This window comes from Manacus vitellinus, unplaced genomic scaffold (assembly GCF_001715985.3).
Source record: "Manacus vitellinus isolate BGI_N305 unplaced genomic scaffold, ASM171598v3 scaffold_36_pilon, whole genome shotgun sequence".
Lineage (NCBI taxonomy): Eukaryota > Metazoa > Chordata > Aves > Passeriformes > Pipridae > Manacus > Manacus vitellinus.
In genome coordinates this window covers 7,406,582-7,424,920 of record NW_021940508.1, presented here as the reverse complement: position 1 = coordinate 7,424,920, position 18,339 = coordinate 7,406,582, and the positions used below count along the sequence as shown (strand labels likewise).

General features: G+C 51.0%; 2 protein-coding genes across 2 annotated transcripts in view; one reads left to right on the top strand and one right to left on the bottom strand.

Moving 5' to 3' along the window:
• DNAI1 (dynein axonemal intermediate chain 1) overlaps positions 1-15,111 on the top strand; it is a 141,416-nt gene extending 126,305 nt beyond the window's left edge. The window contains exon 20 of the mRNA XM_029961550.1: positions 14,874-15,111. Within this exon, the coding sequence (XP_029817410.1) occupies positions 14,874-14,978 (105 nt within the window). The 3' untranslated portion in view covers positions 14,979-15,111. The remainder of the gene's footprint in view (positions 1-14,873) is intronic.
• Positions 15,112-16,145: 1,034 nt separating this feature from the next.
• Positions 16,146-17,853, bottom strand: ENHO (energy homeostasis associated). The gene has a single exon (XM_018077204.1). It carries the CDS (start codon positions 17,565-17,567, stop codon positions 17,382-17,384), a length of 186 nt encoding a protein of 61 aa, XP_017932693.1. The 5' UTR covers positions 17,568-17,853; the 3' UTR covers positions 16,146-17,381.
• Between the last annotated feature and the right edge of the window lie 486 nt (positions 17,854-18,339).

Below are 18,339 nucleotides of genomic sequence, written 5' to 3'. Positions count from 1 at the left end.
TCATTCTTCAGAGTGCTTTTACCCTGCTGATAGTCAGGGATGCACTCCCAGGGATGGTTTTTCAGAGGCTGGTGCAGTGGACAAAGTCTTCTGCAATCAGTCAGACCTTCATTTCAAGTCAAGGTTAGTCTGATCTGTGACTTAGAAAAGCAGCAAGAAAATGGGGCACCACCGCTGCCTACCTGCAAAGGAAGAAAGATAAAAGCTTGGCAGAGAGCTCCAGCCCTTGGTTCCCTTATCTCTGAGATACTTGTAATAGTTGTGGTCACAGGCTGAGCAGGGTTTCCCAAGACAAGGCAATTGGTGTCTCCCCTACTGTCTATCCCTGTCCCTTACCTGGTTTGAAGTCACTGGCAGGGATTCATTGGAGACATACAGCCTATGTCCCCTTGCTTCACAGTGCTTTTGGCTTTCTGCAGGGTGCAGAGAAACCACTGACTGTACTTTGTCCCTGCTTCCCCCTGATGAGTAAACCTCAAGTTTTTACAAGTTTTGGGTGAAATGGGCTGAAAGATGCTACAGAAATGCCACACATTATGTAATATGGTCGAACAGCTTAGAGGAAACTTACACGAGTTGCAATTGGCCTGGTTCCCCTGCTTCAGAAAGAATTGATTGTCTATCAAATGAGAACTCTTAAACACCACCATGCTCCCTATACTTAGTACTCTGTGGCATTTCAGCTGTACTTGGCAGTTGCTGTTTTAGCTCCAGGAAGAGTCATTGGTGTGTTGAGGTTACTGGCTGAAGCTGTGTGAATCATTATGGTTATTTCTGGGGTTTAAAATCTATTAAATCTACTTCCACTCTTGATCTTATTGAAATGGTAAAGGAATTGACAGGCAGCATTACAGAGAGAGATTCACAGCTCTATAAAGAGGTAATCACAACTTGAAACAGGCCACGTAGCTGTATATGAAGAGATTTAAAGAGTCCTGAACTCCTCAGTTCTCTTGATTATGGCTTTTTTTTTATCTTGTGTGTTAAACAATCAAACTGTAAGCACTCAGAGACTACAAGGTGTTACAGTAACAGTGAGAATTTATTGACATTAAATCAATGTTATCCCTCTTCTGCCATTGAAATCAGCCTAGTGGGGAAATATTACACCTGTCCCACATGCCTGGGAATCATATAAGCTCCACTCTTGTGTCAGCTTTTCCACTTGTTGTTAAGCATGGGGCAACAATCCCTGCTTTCTCATCCCCCTGGTGCCAGCTCTCATAGACTCTTAGTCCAGCTTCCTCCTTGCTCCTATCACCATCTGCCTCAGGCTTCCACTCTCCTTGGGTTTTCTCCAGTGCTTCCTGGTTGTCATTTTTCACTAAGGGACCTTCTTTCTCTCCTTACCCCTCTAATACCAACACTCAAACCAGTCTGTGCAGCTTCCTCAGCTTTTAGATAATCTGGGAGGAGAGTATTGGGGAGCTTCTTCCCTCTTACAGTGTGCCAGCATTCTCCAGGGTGTGGGAATTGCCCTGTTGAGGGCTGGATTGCTCTGCACTGGTCCTGACATTATGAGCAATATATGGTTAAAAGAACATTTGCTTAGAAATGCTGTCTGCAATAAGAGCATAACAACAGAGTAGAGTAGAGATGCAAGGCCTGGGATTGAAGAGCCACAGGCACATTCAGGCTGGAGGTGATGTTAGCATATCTCTAGTTCAGCTTCCAGCTTAAAGCAGGTACAGCCTTGAGATCAGACAAGGTTGCTCAGGGTTAGGCTTCTCTTGAAAACCTCCAAGGCTAGAGATCCCACAGCCAGTCTGAAGTCTTGTTCCAATGACTAACTGTCACTGTGGAGATGAACTTCCTTATGTCATGTTGAATCCTTCCCTGTTTCCATCTATGGCTGTTGTAACTCACTCTCCTGCTATGCACTCTTGTAAAGAGTCCATTCCTGTCTTAATATCCTCCTCTTGGGTGCTGGCAGATGCTTGTTAGGTCACCCAAAACGATCTCTTCTACAGACTGAACCAGCCCAGCACTCTTAGTGTGAGTTCAGTGCAAATCCTTTGGCCACAGACAACCTTGGTAGTTCTCTACTGGACTCAACCTGGTTTTACAGTCTGTTTTTCATCATCAGGGCAGAGAATAGAAGCACTGAGCCATCATCTATCTCCTTACCTTATTTCTTTCCTCCCTAGAAGGCTCCTTTCCTTGTTTCCAGTGATTAAGGACATGGCACATAGGACCGGGGACAGAAGGTGAGAGTGGTTCACCCTCTTCGCTTCCTCCCACCTCGCAAAGCTTCTTTCATTAACACTCACCCAGTGTTTCTTAATTAGCACCTTCTGGCTTGGAACTGCCTGCCTGTGTTGCATCTTTCTGTAGAAAACCTGCTGAAGCTCTATCGGTTGTACAACAGGAAATATGAAACACTTGGGCTGCTTGTTAGACTTACAGCTGCTCTTGTGCACACTTAGCGTTACACAGGGGCTGAGTGTGGTTCTCATCAGCCTCTGTAGCCATCCTTGGCTTTACCTGTTCCTCCTGAGGGAACCTTCTCCTGTGGTTCTCTACTTGTCTTTTGATGCCAAGCCACATGACAAGTGCATGTCTGAGCTATGCCAGGAGATTGCAGAGGTTATGCCAGAAGTGGAGGGTGTAAAAAGCTCAAAAATCACCCCCAAAGAGCTGTTATCAGTGGAATAACTGGGATGATAGAGCAGCCTGCAGATTTATTTGAAAGGGTAGATTGGTGTCCTCACTAGCATTTCAAATTTCTTATTCATTCCTTTGCTGATCTAGCAAATCCACTTATTAAGTCTCGAGAGGACCTGGTGGCATGGAGGTCACGAGGACTTTGAAAGGTTATATATCAAATCTCCACATGACCTTGAAACATTGAGGAGATGGACTGAAATCAAAGAATTTAATTCAGTGAAGACCCTTCCAAAGTACCAAAAACATCTGACAGGGCTGGACTCTGCTGTGCTTGATTCTGCTTGAGCCTGAACTAAGTTTCTGTGGTCCAAGGACTCAGAGTTATGTTAACAAGCCCAAGCTAGTCAGTGATCCTATGCCTGCAACACAGTGTGATTTCAGCTGGGAGTGATGTGAGAATTTGTCTCATGTTGTGTACACCACAATAGCATCCAAGCCCCAGGTGATCATATAGGAAAGATTGGCTTTGTTTATGGTTGAATCAGGGGTTGCTGGAATAAATCAACTCTGTTACAAGTTCTTTGCTGCTCTTGCTGGATTTCTGGCTCATTTACACATGGTTGCTGGGGAGTTAAATCACAAACAGTAACCATTCACAATGATCTATGCTTCTTTACAGGTTAGGGAGAAGATGGCACTCTTTCTTCTGCTACCTTCCTTTCACCTTTGGAGCAATTGCAGCTCTCACTTAGGGATTTTATGCATCTTTATGGCAAATAGGGTGTTAACGAAAGTATAATTACTGTAATTAAATTTGGATTTAATTTTCTGAGCACAAGTGCCCCCTTTCTGTCTCTCTTTTGTTTCCTGACTGGTTGCCAGCTGTGAAAACATCTCTTTCCAGGGTGTTTTTGATGCTGAGGCACTCGCACAGTACCAGGCGTGTGGCAGTGGGATGGGCTCATCCCCTGCTGCGATTTGTCTCATCCATCTCTCAAATCATGCTGACCTTTCTCCTGCAGTGAGGGGGAAGAGCAGGATTAGCAACAGGCCTTGGCATTTGTGATGTCTGCATATCCCAGCACTTTACATGCAGGATCCACATGGTGAACTATTTTGCATGAGAAGCAGTGGGATTTAGCGGGGTCAGGCAGCAGTTGCTTCCACCACTCCTCTAGGTCAGTTTAGGTGCTAGTGGAGAGGAACAATTCTGGGTGTCATCTTGAGGACTCTCAAAGCATCACCAGGTTCTTGTTCAGTCTTTATTAGTTTCCCCCTAGTCCTGTAGCCTGACAACACATCTGCATTTCAGGGATTTCCTCACATCAGGGCGATACCAGGAGAATTGGTGCTTGGGGTCAGATCAGAATGAAAACAGAAGAGCCTGGGAAGAAGTGACCCCTCCTGAGATGATGAGGGAATCTGTGCTACTATGCTGAGGGAATATGAAGCCGGAATTAGTATCCAGATGTGACAAGATCTCTGCCATCTCCACCAAAGTGATTCCTTCTCCAAGGGCCCCAAGGAGGAATGCTGGCTGTTTGCCTGGAACCATTGCCTCAGCCATGACCCTTTGTCCCAGCTCCAGCAACACAATGAGTGGGTCAAGGATCAGGTCACTGATCAACACTTGCTGTTGTCTTGAGGTTTTCAGCCTCATGAAGGTGACAGGCTTTGTGTCACTGTTCTTCTCTTAATCACAGAACCATAGAATTGTTTAGATTGGAAAAGACCTTTAAGACCATCAAGTCCAATCATTAACTCAGCACTGCCAGCCCCACCACTAAAACATGTTCCCAAGTGCCACATCTACATGTCTTTTAAATACCTCCAGGGATGGTGACACCACACCTTCCCTGGACAGATTGTTCCAGTGCTTGACACTCCTTTTGGTGAAGAATTGTTCAGTAGTGGATCTATCCATGTAATGTTAAGGATGCACATCAACCTCAGTTCACCTCTGCTAACAAGTTTCCTCTAGTCCTTAAATCTGCTATTAATTGTCAGCTAGTTTGTTCTGCCAGCTTGGCCACTGTTTTGCTGAAGCTGTCAGTTGCTGATTAGCCTGGTTCCATCTTTAGTATTTGTGGGACTTGCTAGGCAATGGAGAGGTTACCTTGGGAAGAGTTTACCTTAAGGACCTTAATGAATGCTACATCCTTTTCTTCCCAGCGTGCCTTTATTTTGCACTACTTTGTTACAAAGAAGATCCATTAGTTTCAGCAGCCAGCTGAGCAGATGGATTTAACTGGTCTGTGGCTCTGAAGTAATTACATTTTGGTACAAGAGAGACAGAGCAGCGAACATGTAAAATTAATTCAGGTGCAGCATCCTGGTCAGTGTCTCAAAGCAAAGAGCACTTTAGGGAGGCCACCCTTGGCCACACTGAGGCTGTGCTGTTGGCAGCGTGGACAATCACTAGGACTATCTCCCTCTGTTTTCCTTAAATGATGTTGGTTGGCTTTTCCCATGACCAGTTCCCTCTTTGGATGTGTGTTAGCATCAGAGAGATTGATTACTGCTCATGTCTCTCTTCTGCTTCTGTTATAATTAAAACAGCAATATATGCATTAAGCAGTTAGATTTTAATAATGCTTTTCTAAACAGGATGTTAAGGAGCTTAGTACAAAGACTTGGCCTGGAGCCAGATCAGCATCTTAAGACTGGATTGTTGTTAAAATTGGCTGGCTCCCACCTGGACACCTTAAATGAACACAGGCTCTAGACTTGTTTTTTAGCCACAGTGCTCCTCATTTTTGCCTCCAGATAGGACACAGAAGAGTCTGTGCTCCAGGGTGGCAGGGCCAGGGAAAGGCACGGATCACCAGCGCATACGGAATCTGGGTCTGCTGGTGGGACAGAAGCATCCCCAGCTCCAGCCCTGTTGCCATTTCCATCACTGTGTGCCAGGGGGTACATATCAAGGTCCTCCCTGGGTTGCTTCCTACAGAGCCGATGTTGATCAGGGCATATCAGCATGCTACTGGCAGGTCTCCCAGAAGGAAATGAGTGCTCCATGCATGCCTATGCCCCAGAGGAGCACTTCCTGAGCTGCGCCCCAGCACATTGCTGGATTTCTCCTGTGTTGTTTTATCCTGTCTGCTTCTGACTGTTAGCTAAGTTCTGATTTATCCTGTGCTGCTTCTAATATGCAGTCCTTGGGCCCTGCATTTGCACTCAGACCAGGATGAATCCTACTCTCTGTACAGCTCTTAACGAGACCCTTGAGGACAGTCCAATCCCATTGGGTCACTGAACATGAATGGGGAGTGTGTAACACAACCTCAGCATCACTGCCAGGATTCATGGGCTCAGAGTGGAGATGCCTCAACAGGCAGCAACAGGCATCATCCACGGAGCAGCACAAGCCCATCTCGAGGAGAGGACTGACACCAGCAAAGCTCAGGAACTCCCAGGGCAAAGGGGCGCTGCAGTGGGATAGAGTTGAGGCTTGTCTGTTTGTGGGTAAGGAAGGGATTTCTCAGTTGCTGTAACAGGGTGAAATCCCAGAGAAGAGCAACAGCTCTAGCTGCAGGATTTTCCATGCTTGTCCTGCGTCCAGCTTCTCGCTGACCCCTTTTAAGCCCTGATTTGCATGTTGCAGCGTAACTCAGTCGTATCTGATGCGATTTAGTGTGACATCCCACAGGGTCCAGGCTAACAGTGTATCTGGCTCACAGGCTTGGGAGTGTTTGTGTGGCATTTATCATTTGCCTGGCTGTTTCCTGTGCAGCAGGTGGAGAGAAGCTGTGCAAGTCATTTAATCTGTGGCAAATGGGAGACATGGTCTGACGGAAACAGGATGCGCTTCAGCAAGGAGGGAGGCAAATAGAAGGACAGGGAAAGGAGGTGGGAATAACTGACTGAGGAGGTAAACTGAAAACGATCTCACTTGCCAACAGTGCCCTGCCATAGCAGAGGTGTACAGGGGAGCACAGGCAAGAGAGGAGTGAGTGGGAAGCACAAGCTGATCCTGTTGCACTGCTTAGTGATGCAAAGGCCTCAGCTCCCATTTGGGGTACCAGGCTTGAAGGACATGAGGAGCAGGAGAGCAGCAAGGACCATACAGACAGCTTAGAGGCTGGATGCAGGGGAATGAGAGAGATGAGCACTCCCAAAGAGGTCCTGGGTTGGCAGGGTAAGGAAGGCAGTGCTCTGAGGTTATGAGATGGCAGGAAAAGGCTTAGGGAGAACGTTCCTCTGAGTGTCAGAGGGACACACTGGCAGACATTGCCAGGAGATGGGCACCGTTCCTGGGGCTGTACAAAAGAAATGGCCATGCAGGTGATGGGAGCAGAACGTGACAATCTACTGCCTGGGGCATATTGTGCTGGGCACCCCAAGGACTGGATCAAGTGCTGGACAAGCATCTGTCAGAAGCAATTTAAGAGTAGCTACTCCCGCCATGGACCAGGGTGGACTAACCCCTCCTAGTTCTGCCCCAGGTGACACTGTGATTTAAATGAAAACTACACAGGAGAATGTGGTGTCAAGATGACACAACTGTTCACATGGTTGAAATACCCAATGCTATTTTCTGGAACATCCCTGAGTTCACTTATGGAGAGCAGGAGAGAGGAAGAGAGCACTGTGGCTTGACATTAAATTGCAGAGTGAGCTCTTTCGTAAGCAGAAGAGTATCAGTTGTAATACATCTTTCATGCCATTGGCATTTACTGTTATTAAATATGGGGCATCTGTGAGTGAAGACATTTATTTTTGCTTCTAACAATAGCAAAATTTGATTTCCAATGTACTTGTATTTATACAGAATGAAGTATATTCACGTGCTCTCTTGTTAGTAGCAAACAAAAATGTATTTCCTATGCACATATTTTTATAAACTGTATTTAAAAAAAATTAAGAAAGTGCTATGTTAGAAACAACAGCTGGACTTCCTTAAGGCAGTTAAAAGGTGATGAAAGTGGATATGTGTATATTGACAGTGGTGGCCAGAGAAAGATTGGAAAAACTGCAACTTTTTAAAATACACTGTTCAGACAACTGCATATGTTCTCTCATGAGATGCTATGCTCTATGAGATAACAGCAGTACTCAAGTGTTGCAGGAGCTGCATATTTACATCCGTGCTTGCTTGCTTTTATTAAACTCTAATCTGTAACAGCTTACTGAGCTGGCATGCAAAAATGCTAAAGTAAAACTGAAGTTTAAAAAAAAAAAAAGAGAGAGAAAGAGATGATGAGTGATAAAGAAATGTTGCTGGGTGGCTGGCAGGACTGCCTGCCAGCTGGCATCAAGAGATGCAGCTTAAGGCTGCTGGGGTCACTGCTCTCTGCAGGGCATCTCCTTGATTTTGCCCCTCTGGATGAGTTTGACATATGTGCCTGTGGGTGCTCTGTGTGCCCAAGCCTCTTGCTTCAGGGCTGCCAGCCCAAGTAAAGAGGTGCTGCAGATGTGGCTCCTTGTGGTAGGTATAAAAGTTAGGGAAGCCTGTGCAGCTTTTGGACTGTCTATGACACACTGAGGTTTGGTGTCTGTGTGTCACTGGAATTGCAATGATATTTGAAGTTGAGCTAGAACACAACATATTGTCTGTGTAGTGGTTTTTATGGACAATCTCAACTAAAATCCCCTTCCTGTTTCCTTCCGACCCACTGCTTCAGTCTGAGAGATCCCACAGCTAAAATATCGGGCATTAATGCCCCTGCCAGCCTTTCCCTCCAATGCCATTGTAACCCATGGCATGGGGGCAGGCTTTGGGTACTGGGGCTTCCCACTGAGCTAAAAGGTAATTAAAGTAATTGATCCCATCCAGAAGAGCCCGATGGCACAGCAGAAAATCTGAACCTCGTAGGGGCTGGATCCAGGCAGTGGGCACTGCCTGTCCCCTAGGGAGGTGAAGGAAAGGGCATCCTGTCCTTCTGTCTTTATCCCAAAGATGGTTTGCACCACCAGGGCCCCCCAGGCTTGAGGAAAAAGCTTTTGGGCTTTTCATTCTGCTCCAACCCTTTTATGAGACTGCTGTGTGTCAGGACAGGGTAATTACCTTGCACACTGAGCACACAATGATTTTCCTCAATGCTTAGTACCGATTCTGTTAACTGATACGACTGAAAATCTTTTCCAGACACCTTGTGAGGAGTTTGTCTTCTCACCAGGCTGCTCCTTTTGAAGTGGCTGCTGTTATCTTGTCTCAGTGACCAAGGGTAATGACGCCCAAAAGAAAGTTGTTCTCCATCTCTCTCTCTCTCGCACACACACACACAGAGCTCACAGTTAGACTGTAGCCAAGTTGTCCCCATGGCTGTCAAAACTCTGTTGCTGATGCTTCCTAATCACAGCATCTGTGCAGGGCAGAGTTAAGGGTATTGGCTCGTTTCAGACCATTTCAGTCTTTGGATAACTTTAAAATTTTTCCTTCTCCTTAAAGTTTTTTATTTGGTGACACATGAACTGAGGTTCATGACCGCATCCCTGTTTTGAACCTGTAAATGGTTCAGACAATGGAAAAGGCAGCAGACCAAGTGTTTTAAATGGTTTTAGTGGGTTTCTGCAGCAGGTACAGGGATAAATTCAGAAGGAGATAACAAGTCACTGTAATGCCCAGTTCAGAGGAGCTGTGGGGACTGCTGTGAGCCCAGTCTGCACTCAGCCTGATTTTGCTCACTGAAGTTTTCATGCTAAATGTGGCCTTCTTGTGGCTATATTTAGGTGCCTAAATTAGTGGTCTGTAAGAGACAGTGCTTGTGGCTCTGGAGTTAGCAAGAACTGGGAATCTTCTTCAGGGAACAGCTCCTGCTGTGTGCACAGCTTTTGCTTGGCCAGAGAGCACTGTGGTGGGGTTGAGCAAAGATGTGGAGTCCCAGACGGCCTCTGGCAGAGCAGACATAGGGCTGTGATGATGGCTGTCCTCCCTGATGGCCATAGCTGTTGGCTCTCTGCTGCTGCAGAGCCCATCCAGTCCATCAGTTTTCTCCCCTCTCCCGTAGGTGTTTTAAGCCAGTCAGCCCTGTGGTGTGCTGTGGGCAGGTACCCACCATTTAGGTACAGGTGATCCCTGCCCACATCCCCTGAATGTCATCCAATTCCCTCTGTTCTTTTTCCAGTGATGCTCCCACCCACTTCCAGGTCTGATTCAATTTTGCTTGCATTTCCTGCCTGTCAGATATCCTGACCTTTGCTCCCACATGCTTCCTGGCAGATGTGTGCTGCTGAGCCACAGGCTGGTCCCAGCACTGTGACTTATCTGGTTCCAGTGGCTTTGCTGATGACTTCCAACAAGCAAAGGCAGGTCAGCAGGGACCCTGAGACTTGTCTGCCCTACTGTGTCCTGGCAGGGTCCAGTGCAGGTGCTGGCCAAAATCCTGAGTCAGTATGTGAGGTGGAGCAAGGCAGGGTGCCTGCCCTAAACTGCACAGTTCACTGTTTGTGAGGAACCTGGCCACAAACACAGCAGTTTGGGTGTATATAGGGGAGCTCTTCCCTCTCTCCCCTCCCTGGGATCATGCTGAAGCTGGAAGTAAGAGCATCTTTGAGGCCAATGATCTGGTGTGGCTACTGTTTCCTGAATGACCCAGCCATCTCCTGGGCTTTTCTGGTGGCTTCATTCCCTGCAAGAACATTTCCTGCGTCATTTATTTCCAAACAGTAGCAAAATAAGCCCAAATCCTTATCTCCAGTCTGTCAGCTAATCCTTCCATGGGCCAGGAGCAGTGCTGTGAGATCAGGCTGTGAGTGTGACTCATGGCTCTCTGTGGCTGATAAGCGTGTTGCCGCTGTGTGTAAATGGGCTTTTGAGAGCCCAGAAGTGGACCTGGTACAGACATCATCCCCAGCTCAGCATAACTCCAGCTTCATATAACAGCACTGGGTTGCTATAGAACCACAAGGGAGTAGGTTAGAAAGGCTTCAGGGCTGCAAGTCATATCACACTCCTGTTGATGCATGTTTGGTTAGTGGCCCAGGGAGACAGCGAGGTGAATTCTGCTGTGCTCAGGGGCTTGGGTTTCCTTGGTCTTCTCAACAGAAATACTCCCGAGAAACTCATCTTTGCTTTCATTAATTCATTTCACCAGTCACTAGCGTGTTTTGCTAATGGAGAAGCCCTTACCCTGGAGCTGTCACCTTAGCCTATCCCTGAGTAGGGTAGAAGGAACAAGAAAACACCTTCTCCAAAACAAACCTGACAGCCTGTGTGCCCCTTCCCACTGAGGGTAATAAGAGTGAGGGGCTTGGGCAGCAGTTTTGGGTGGCTTCTTGAAGCTTCTTACACCCTTTAAAATCAGTCTGTAAAGGCTTAAACCCCTTTTGCACGGGAAGCTGATGTCTTAGGTCACTGCGCTGCTTTGTGAAATGGCTACATCCTGTCCCGGCATGACTGTGTCCAGAAATCCCATCCTGTAAGGAATGGCATCAGTGTCAGGACAACAACAGGGCAGAGACAGGCCTGTGCCCCTTGGCCAAGACTCAGCAGGGGAAAGGGTCCACTCTGTTCCCAGGGGAGTTATGGGGACTTTTGTGTCTGTGTTCATGCCAGCATTGTTGACTTCCTTTGTACTCTAAAACAAATATGTTTTGCCTTGTTTAATCGAAACTTTAGAGCAGATGTTTTATGACTATTCCACCAATGGGAAAAAATGGATGCTGCAAAGTGCCAGTAGCATGGCTTTTATGGGAGAGTTTTATTAGCTCAGCAGTATACTGTTCAACTAGGGAATGAAGGCATCAGCCAAGACTCAGGAATCCAGTTTAAATGAATCCCATATCCTGAATGTAGAATTCAGTTTGTGCCAGCATAGGGAGCAGTGGGGCTGGGGCTCACAGAGGAATGGATCTTTGAGCAGCCAGTCCTCATCCTCATTCTTGTCCTCATCTTTGTCCTTGTCCTCACTGTACCCTTGCCACTGGAGCTCCACCTCAATCATCTTCCACCTCCTTTTTCACTTCCAGTGTCAGTACTCACTTTGGGGCTGAGAGGACCATCAAGGGTCCTGCACACTTCTGTAGGGCCAGGAGGCCCATGCCTCGGTTTGCCTGCCTGGGGAGACAGAGAAGATCCCAGGCATAAGACAAAGGGAGCATGAGGGCAGTGAGGAACCTGGCCACAAACACAGCAACATGAGAATATGTAGGGGGTCGCTTCCCCCTCTCCCTCCCTGGAGTAGTGTTCCATCAGCAGGGCAGGGTCCATCCCCACACAGCACCTTTTCTGCCCCTGCCATGAGCTTTCTGCTCGTGTCCCTCATCGCCATTTCAGCCAAGAGCATTTTGCTCTCCTGTTGGAAACTGTTAACAATAAAATTGATGCAAACACTGCTGTGAGCAGCTCCAGTACCCATCGGATGAGCTCCTCAGGGGCAGACCTCCCATGTAATCTCAGCTTGGCATCTGAGATCTCAGTTGGGACGATGTTGTGCCCTGGTTCCCTCTCAGCTCCAAATGAGCCCTATGGATGTGGTGTAAGCAGGGATGTAGGTGGAGGACAGGCTTGGCTACACACAGGAGAGCAGTGCCCCATGAGTGCCCTCTCCACACCTGGCTGTGACATCTGTTGGGAGGGAGAGCCCTGCAGTAGCCTTGTGTAGAGGTGATGCTTCCCTGACTTGTGTGTGCTCTGGGAAATTGCAATAGCTGTGCTCCAAGGAGGGCTGCTCCTCATAGGCCTGATGCAGGCAAAGCCCCTGGATTTGTAGGAAGCTGCCACGTGCATCTAAGCAGATCCCACGGTGCTGTGCCGGTGCCACCAGCCAGCCAGCAGCGGCCTGGCCAGCTCGCTGCACAAGCGCCTCAGGAAAAGCAGATGGAGGAAAAAAGGGGAACTTTCCATTCCAGTGCCCCTAAAAGGACATTATAATTTTCATCCCCTGTGTCGTCCTGCTTGCCTGGTTATGTGGCGTTAAATTAGGGCTCTGGTTCAGTTACGGCTCATTACAGGCTTGCGCGTGGCTTTGTTGCAGCATGCTCAGAAGCACCAAAGGAGATAAGCCAGTGTGAAAGTCAAAGTTTTAGGAACAGCTTGGTGACTAGGAGCTGAGCCTTTCCAGAGACTGGTGACTTCAGTGAGGATTAGACACAGTTATCATGGACCTGGTGTTACTACCTGGAGGGCATCAATCAGGGAGCCTCCCTGATGACCCTACCAGTGGGGAGAGCAAAGGGCTTGGGATGGATGTAGACTGATGGGAGGTGGCTTCAGCATCTCCTTTTCCCATTTGAGCAAAGCAGTTGCCTCTTTAGCCTGTACCAAGGACCTGTGCAGGGCGCTGTGTGTGACACAGGGTGCCAAAGGGAGGGTTTTGAACTGTGTCAGACAGCAAAGCAGCTTTTCTGCAGAAATAGCTAAGTCCTGAAATACTTTAAGCATCTATGTTTACCCCAAGGCTCTTGCTCAGAGAGATGCTCAGCTGTGATGTGGGCCTTTAGTACAAACATCACTCACAGTGCCCAGACCAGAGCCAAAAAGGGCATTGCTCACTTGGCATTTAGCACAAACTGGAACCATCCCAGTATGAAATCAATGGACTCAGTAAATGAAATGACCTTGGCTTATCCGTAACACATCTTTATGTGCTCAGGACATGAGTGTGGCTGTCTTCTTGGGAGCAAATATCCCCATCCTGCCCCCAGGACTGCTTTCATCTCAGCAGTGTCCTCTAACAGCTTCAGAAACCTTGGCTCCATCAAGGTTGTACTGGGCTGGGATGAGGGAAAAACCACAGGGATTCCCTGGGGACTTCTTTCCCTGTTGTCATCACTCAGTGATGCCCATGTTTGCTAGTGTGAGTTCCATTCAGGCTTACAACTTTCTCTGTGTTGTGCACCAGCATTTCTTCCAGCGCTGAAGAGAAGTGTGTTTGTAATTGCTGCACCTGGGGCCATTAGAGGGGCTGATTCAGAGGAGAATTGATCTGTTCTAAGAGGGGAGAGAGGAAAGCTGGCAGCGTCCTAGCTCAGATGCTGTGTCCTGCTCCCTTGGCCTTCTGAGAGCACCGAGAGCAGAGGCTGTGCTTTGGGCATGCCAAGAGGAGCCAGCACAGCAGCTTTCTGCAGGCTGCCTCCAAGCCTGGTTAGTGAGGTTCCCTTCCCTTTGCTCTGCTGCAGGCTTGGGGACCTGCTACCACCTCTCCCAAGCCCACCTGCCAGACTGAGTACCAGCTCTCCTGCTCACCCGTGCTTGGCAGCTGCTTTCTAGGGTGTTCAGAGCCATGCTGGGCACAGAGGAGCTTCCCAGCCCCAAAGCAGGAGTACCCCCCAAATCCAGAGGCAAGGCGAGATCCAGCAGGCTGTCAAAGGGGAAGGCTGTGAGCAGAAAACAGCACTTTTTGATGGAAAGTGGTAACTGTGGGGATGCTGTTCTGGAGGAACCCCATGGGGTAGATGTTCAGCTGTGGGAGGGTTTGTTGTGCTGAATGCAGGCTGGCAAATTCCTCTGCTGCAGCTGTGTCTGATCTGGTGTGAGCCTGGAGAGTCCAAACCCAGTTGCCACTTCCCCAAAGTCCCAGAGCTCTGGTCAGAGCAATGCACTGATGCTGCAGCCCACAGCAGGGGGGGACGTGTTCTACCCAAAGCATTGAGTGGCACTTGTATTCCTCAGCAGGGACATCGGCCCCTGCCGGGCCTGGAAGCTCCTGCTGTCCCCAGACAAGTGAGGACTGAACTGGACAGGTTATTTCCCTTGTGCTGTGTGATTGCTCTCAAGATGCTGGTGGTTTGCTTTAGCACTCAAGCAGGGAGCACCTGGAACGGTTGGGACAGGTGCTGGAGGACTGTGGGTTAGGGGCTCTCAGCAGCCAGCTGCCCTCCTGGGAAAAGCTATTTGGGTGCAAGAAGGATGATCTCTGCTCCTATGGCTGCCTCTTTCCAGGAGGACCTGCATGGGATGGGTGTCATGGGACTGTTTCAGGGAGGTTTGAACACCTGCATTGCTGTCATTGCTGTAGGAGTCTTGCATGCCTGGCACCCCCCCAGGGCTTGGGGGAATAGCTGGAGGGCTTACAGGGTGCTCCAGTCCCACGGGGCTGAGAAACTGGGAAGAGAGAGGCAGAAGAAGGTTTGAGTCCCTGTGGATCAGCAGATCCACTCCCACTCCTTAGCATCGTTCCCCAGCCCATAAGAGCCTTTAAAACATCTCAAGGCACCTTAAGCTTGAAATACAGGGACAGGCAGGTGCATGTCCCTGTGGATCAGCCTCCGGTGCGTGGTGAGAGCAAGGACACAGCAGTCCGGCAGCCATCCCTGTGCCGGACCCCTCCTCATCCCCGCAGCCCTCCCTGCTCATAGCTGTGTCCTGCTTGCTCTCTTTGCAGGAGAAGAAAGGCCAGGAGGTTAAGAAGGGTCCCGAGGTTGAAATGGCGAAACTGGAGAAGCTGCTTAGCCTGGTAAGAGAGCCGGAGGCCAAGGCAGAGACGTAAGAGGGGGGAACGATGACTCTGCCAGGCAGCCGCCGGCCGAACAAGCTCGGCTTTGATCGGCGGCTGCTTGGCATGCAAGCCACGGGCCCGCGCCGCCCACTTTTTGCACAACAGGAGCACTTCGCCTCTGTGCCCGGACAAATAAACGAAGGTGCTGGGGGAGCTCTGGTGTGCGGTCGCTTCTGGGGTCAGGCAAATCTCACCGTGCTCGCTACCCCAGAGCCACAAGCCCTCGGCATTCCCTGCCCTTGGATGGGTTTGCACTAGGTGAGAGCCCTATGGAGAGCAGGTGAGGGCTGGTCCCAGCAGCCCCAGGAAAGGCCGCGGGACTGCAGCTTCAGGGCGGGCAGCCCCGCCGTGAGCGGCGGCCTGAGCGACTGAGCGCTGAGCTGCAGCCCCACAGGCATTTGTGTGGTCCCCTGGATTTTGGGGCGGCAGCCTAAGCTGGAGAGTGGCTTGAAACCTGGCCCATGACGTGCCATCCCTCCAGAGAGCACATCAGAGCAGCTGCCGCTCACCAGCTGCGGGAGGGTCACGGCTCCCCCCTCCCGGGGGCCTCAGCCCAGCTGGTGCCTGCGGGAATGGCTGGGCGGCGGGGTTTGCAGAGCCTTCCCACGGCTCCGGCGCTGTGCAGCAGAGGATTAGCTGCTGCGTGGCTGCGGTGGCGGCAGGAGCCGCGGTGGCCTCGGCGCATGCTGATGAGCGGTGAGCGTGGGGCTGTCACCGCTGGATCCTTGTGCATAGTTCCCGGGACTGGGGACCAGAGGCGCTCGTCCCACCACACAGGTGTGGTGGCACGTGTGCTCCATCCACTCAGCTGGCCTGTGTCCCCCACAGGCATCTCTGTAATGTAAGGCCACAGCTTGGAAACTCACAGTGCCTCTGGCGCAGAGGTTGGGGAGTGCTCCCTGCTGACACTCACTTGTCTCCAGACCAGGCAGACATGCTGCGGGCATTAAAACACCAGGTCAGGTTTCTCACCCAGCATTTAAAAGCCACAGATGAATGAGGACACAAGCCCTTCCTTATCACCATCACCCAGCAAACCACCCACAGTCCTCCAGTCACATCGGCCACCAGCCCCGGGGCTCCTCAGCCTGCGGGATGGCAGGACACACCACCTCCCCCAAATTTTTCAGGCGCTGGGTAGAGCTCAGAGACACCACCTGGGTCCTACAATTGGTTTATTAGTCTAGTAAAAACAAGGCTGCAAAGGGATGTGTTCGCTACACCTGACGTGGGGAGGAACCCCAGGCTCTGCCAGGCCTGGCCAAGCCTGCACAGGGACCCTGGCCAGTGTCCCTCCCACCCCACCCCTCTGTCCCCTTATTGCAGTGGCTGTGCCAGCAGTGACCATGGCTATTGCTCGGCTCTAGGATAGGCAAGGCAGAGCCCTCCAAAACCCACGGCACCTGCTGGCAGGGCAGGGGATGCAGCAGCCAGGCTTGAGGACAAGCCAGACTACCAGCATCCCTCCCCACAGAGCCACTGTGATCCCCAGGGAACAGTCGGGGTCAAAGAACCTTCAGTGCTGTTTGTCTGGGCACTCTCATCTCCCCACATCTCCCACCTCCCAAGGAAAAAGCTGTCAGTGGGGACGGGAATGCCAGCAAGGGCATGTCTGCTGCTCGCAGGCTGGCCAAATCCCATTGTCTGGCTTCAGCTGGCAGTAGGCAGGAGGGAAGGCAGGGACAAACCCATGTGAGGAAGAGGGCTGTTTGCCTAGCAGCATTAGTGCTAATGCTGGAGGGGATTGACAGACAGACTGGGGAGGATCGGGCAGACCATGCAGACCCTCTTGTGCCTCATCAAACTGGCTGCTTGGGCAGATGTGTGCCAAATGCCATCCTGAGGCTGGGGACCCACGGCACCCCAGGGCCACCCCCAGACACCTGGACTGGTAACACCCTGCTCTGCCAGCAGGGCCAGGGCTGTTTGGGTCCCCCTGGGCACACCCCACCATTGAACAGCCAGCCTGCTTGGGAAAAAGTGCCTGTACCAATCCTGCTGCCTCCCCTCTCTGAGCCTCCACCCAGCCTTGCTCAGGTCTGCACTGTGGTGGCCACTGTCCCGGGCCCATAGGCTCTTCCCAAGCACAGGGTGCACATGAGGGCAGGGCTCCTGCTGTGCTTTCTGGCCGCTGGGACAGGCATGATTGTCCCTGTAGCACATCCCCATCTGTTGTCTCTCTATCCCCATGATCACTGCAGGCACTCGCAGGAACTTCACACACTAAAACCACCAAGGCAAAGGACTGTGCCCCCTGTCATGGCCCCTGTGAGCAGCTGGGTGTCCCCTCTGCTTTCATCATGCCTAGTCTTGTACCCCAGTCCTAGCACAAGCATCCAGGCTGGGGTAACTCCTCTGGCACAGCTGGGTACCCAACTCCCCAAATCAGGCAGATCAGGGCTGCAGCAGGTACTTCTCTTCATTCCTTGACTCATCCGCATCAGAAGCTGGGCTCTTCTTGGGACATGAAGGGGTCCTGCAAGCTTTGCAGAGGATGAGGAAGAGGATGAGGATGAGCAATGCAATGACACAGTTAAAAGAAATTGCCACGATCGCCCCAGTGGAGAGAGCAGCCCCCATGGCCACTGTCCCACAGGAGTAAACAGGGCCCACAGCTTGGTCTCACACTTGGGATGCCAGTGCAGCCTCCACCTGCCGGCATTGGCAGGGGACAGAGGGGACAGCGGTGGTGCTGGCGGTGGGGTGGGGACGGGGCCAAGCAGGCAGCAGGACAGTGTCCTCCCCGTCAGTTTGGCAGCTCACAGCTGAGTCCCGGCTGCTCCGCACAGCTGGGAAGGATCGATGAGAGCCTTCTCTCGGCTCCTCCTTCCTCTGGCAGGGCAGTAGGGACACAGGGATCTCTCTTCTCCTTCCTGGAAGAGAGAAAGTCACCGTCATCACGGGTATGAGGGGACAGGCTGTGTGAGCCCTTCAGGGTGGCCTCTAGGGGTATCAGGGGGCAGCGACCCCAGAGCCCAAGGGGCTCCACTGGAGTATGGAGGCTGCAACAGCTTCCAGGTCAGATGCTGTTTGGAGGACCCTTCCAGCACCGCATGCCCTGGCCGTCCTCCCCATCCCCTGCGAGGGCCACCAAACTGGAGGTGTCCCCAGTGGGAGACCCATCGGCACCTCTCCGCGCTGCACTGGGTGACTCCGGGCAGCCCTGGCCGGGCTCCTATACCCTCTCCACCCGCTTTTCCTGCCGCCGGGACCCCGCTGCGAGGTTCCGCACCCGGAACGGGGCCAGGGGCCGGGCGGCAGCAGGTGGGGGCCGGCGTAGCCCCCCTTGTGCTTCTCACTGGGTCAGGGAGAGCCCCGGCTCCGGGTGTCCCCGGTGCCTCCGATCCCCGCC

Excerpts from the sequence above, each read along its gene's own strand:
- ENHO (XM_018077204.1), bottom strand. The coding sequence starts at position 17,567 with ATGGGGGCTGCTCTCTCCACTGGGGCGATCGTGGCAATTTCTTTTAAC.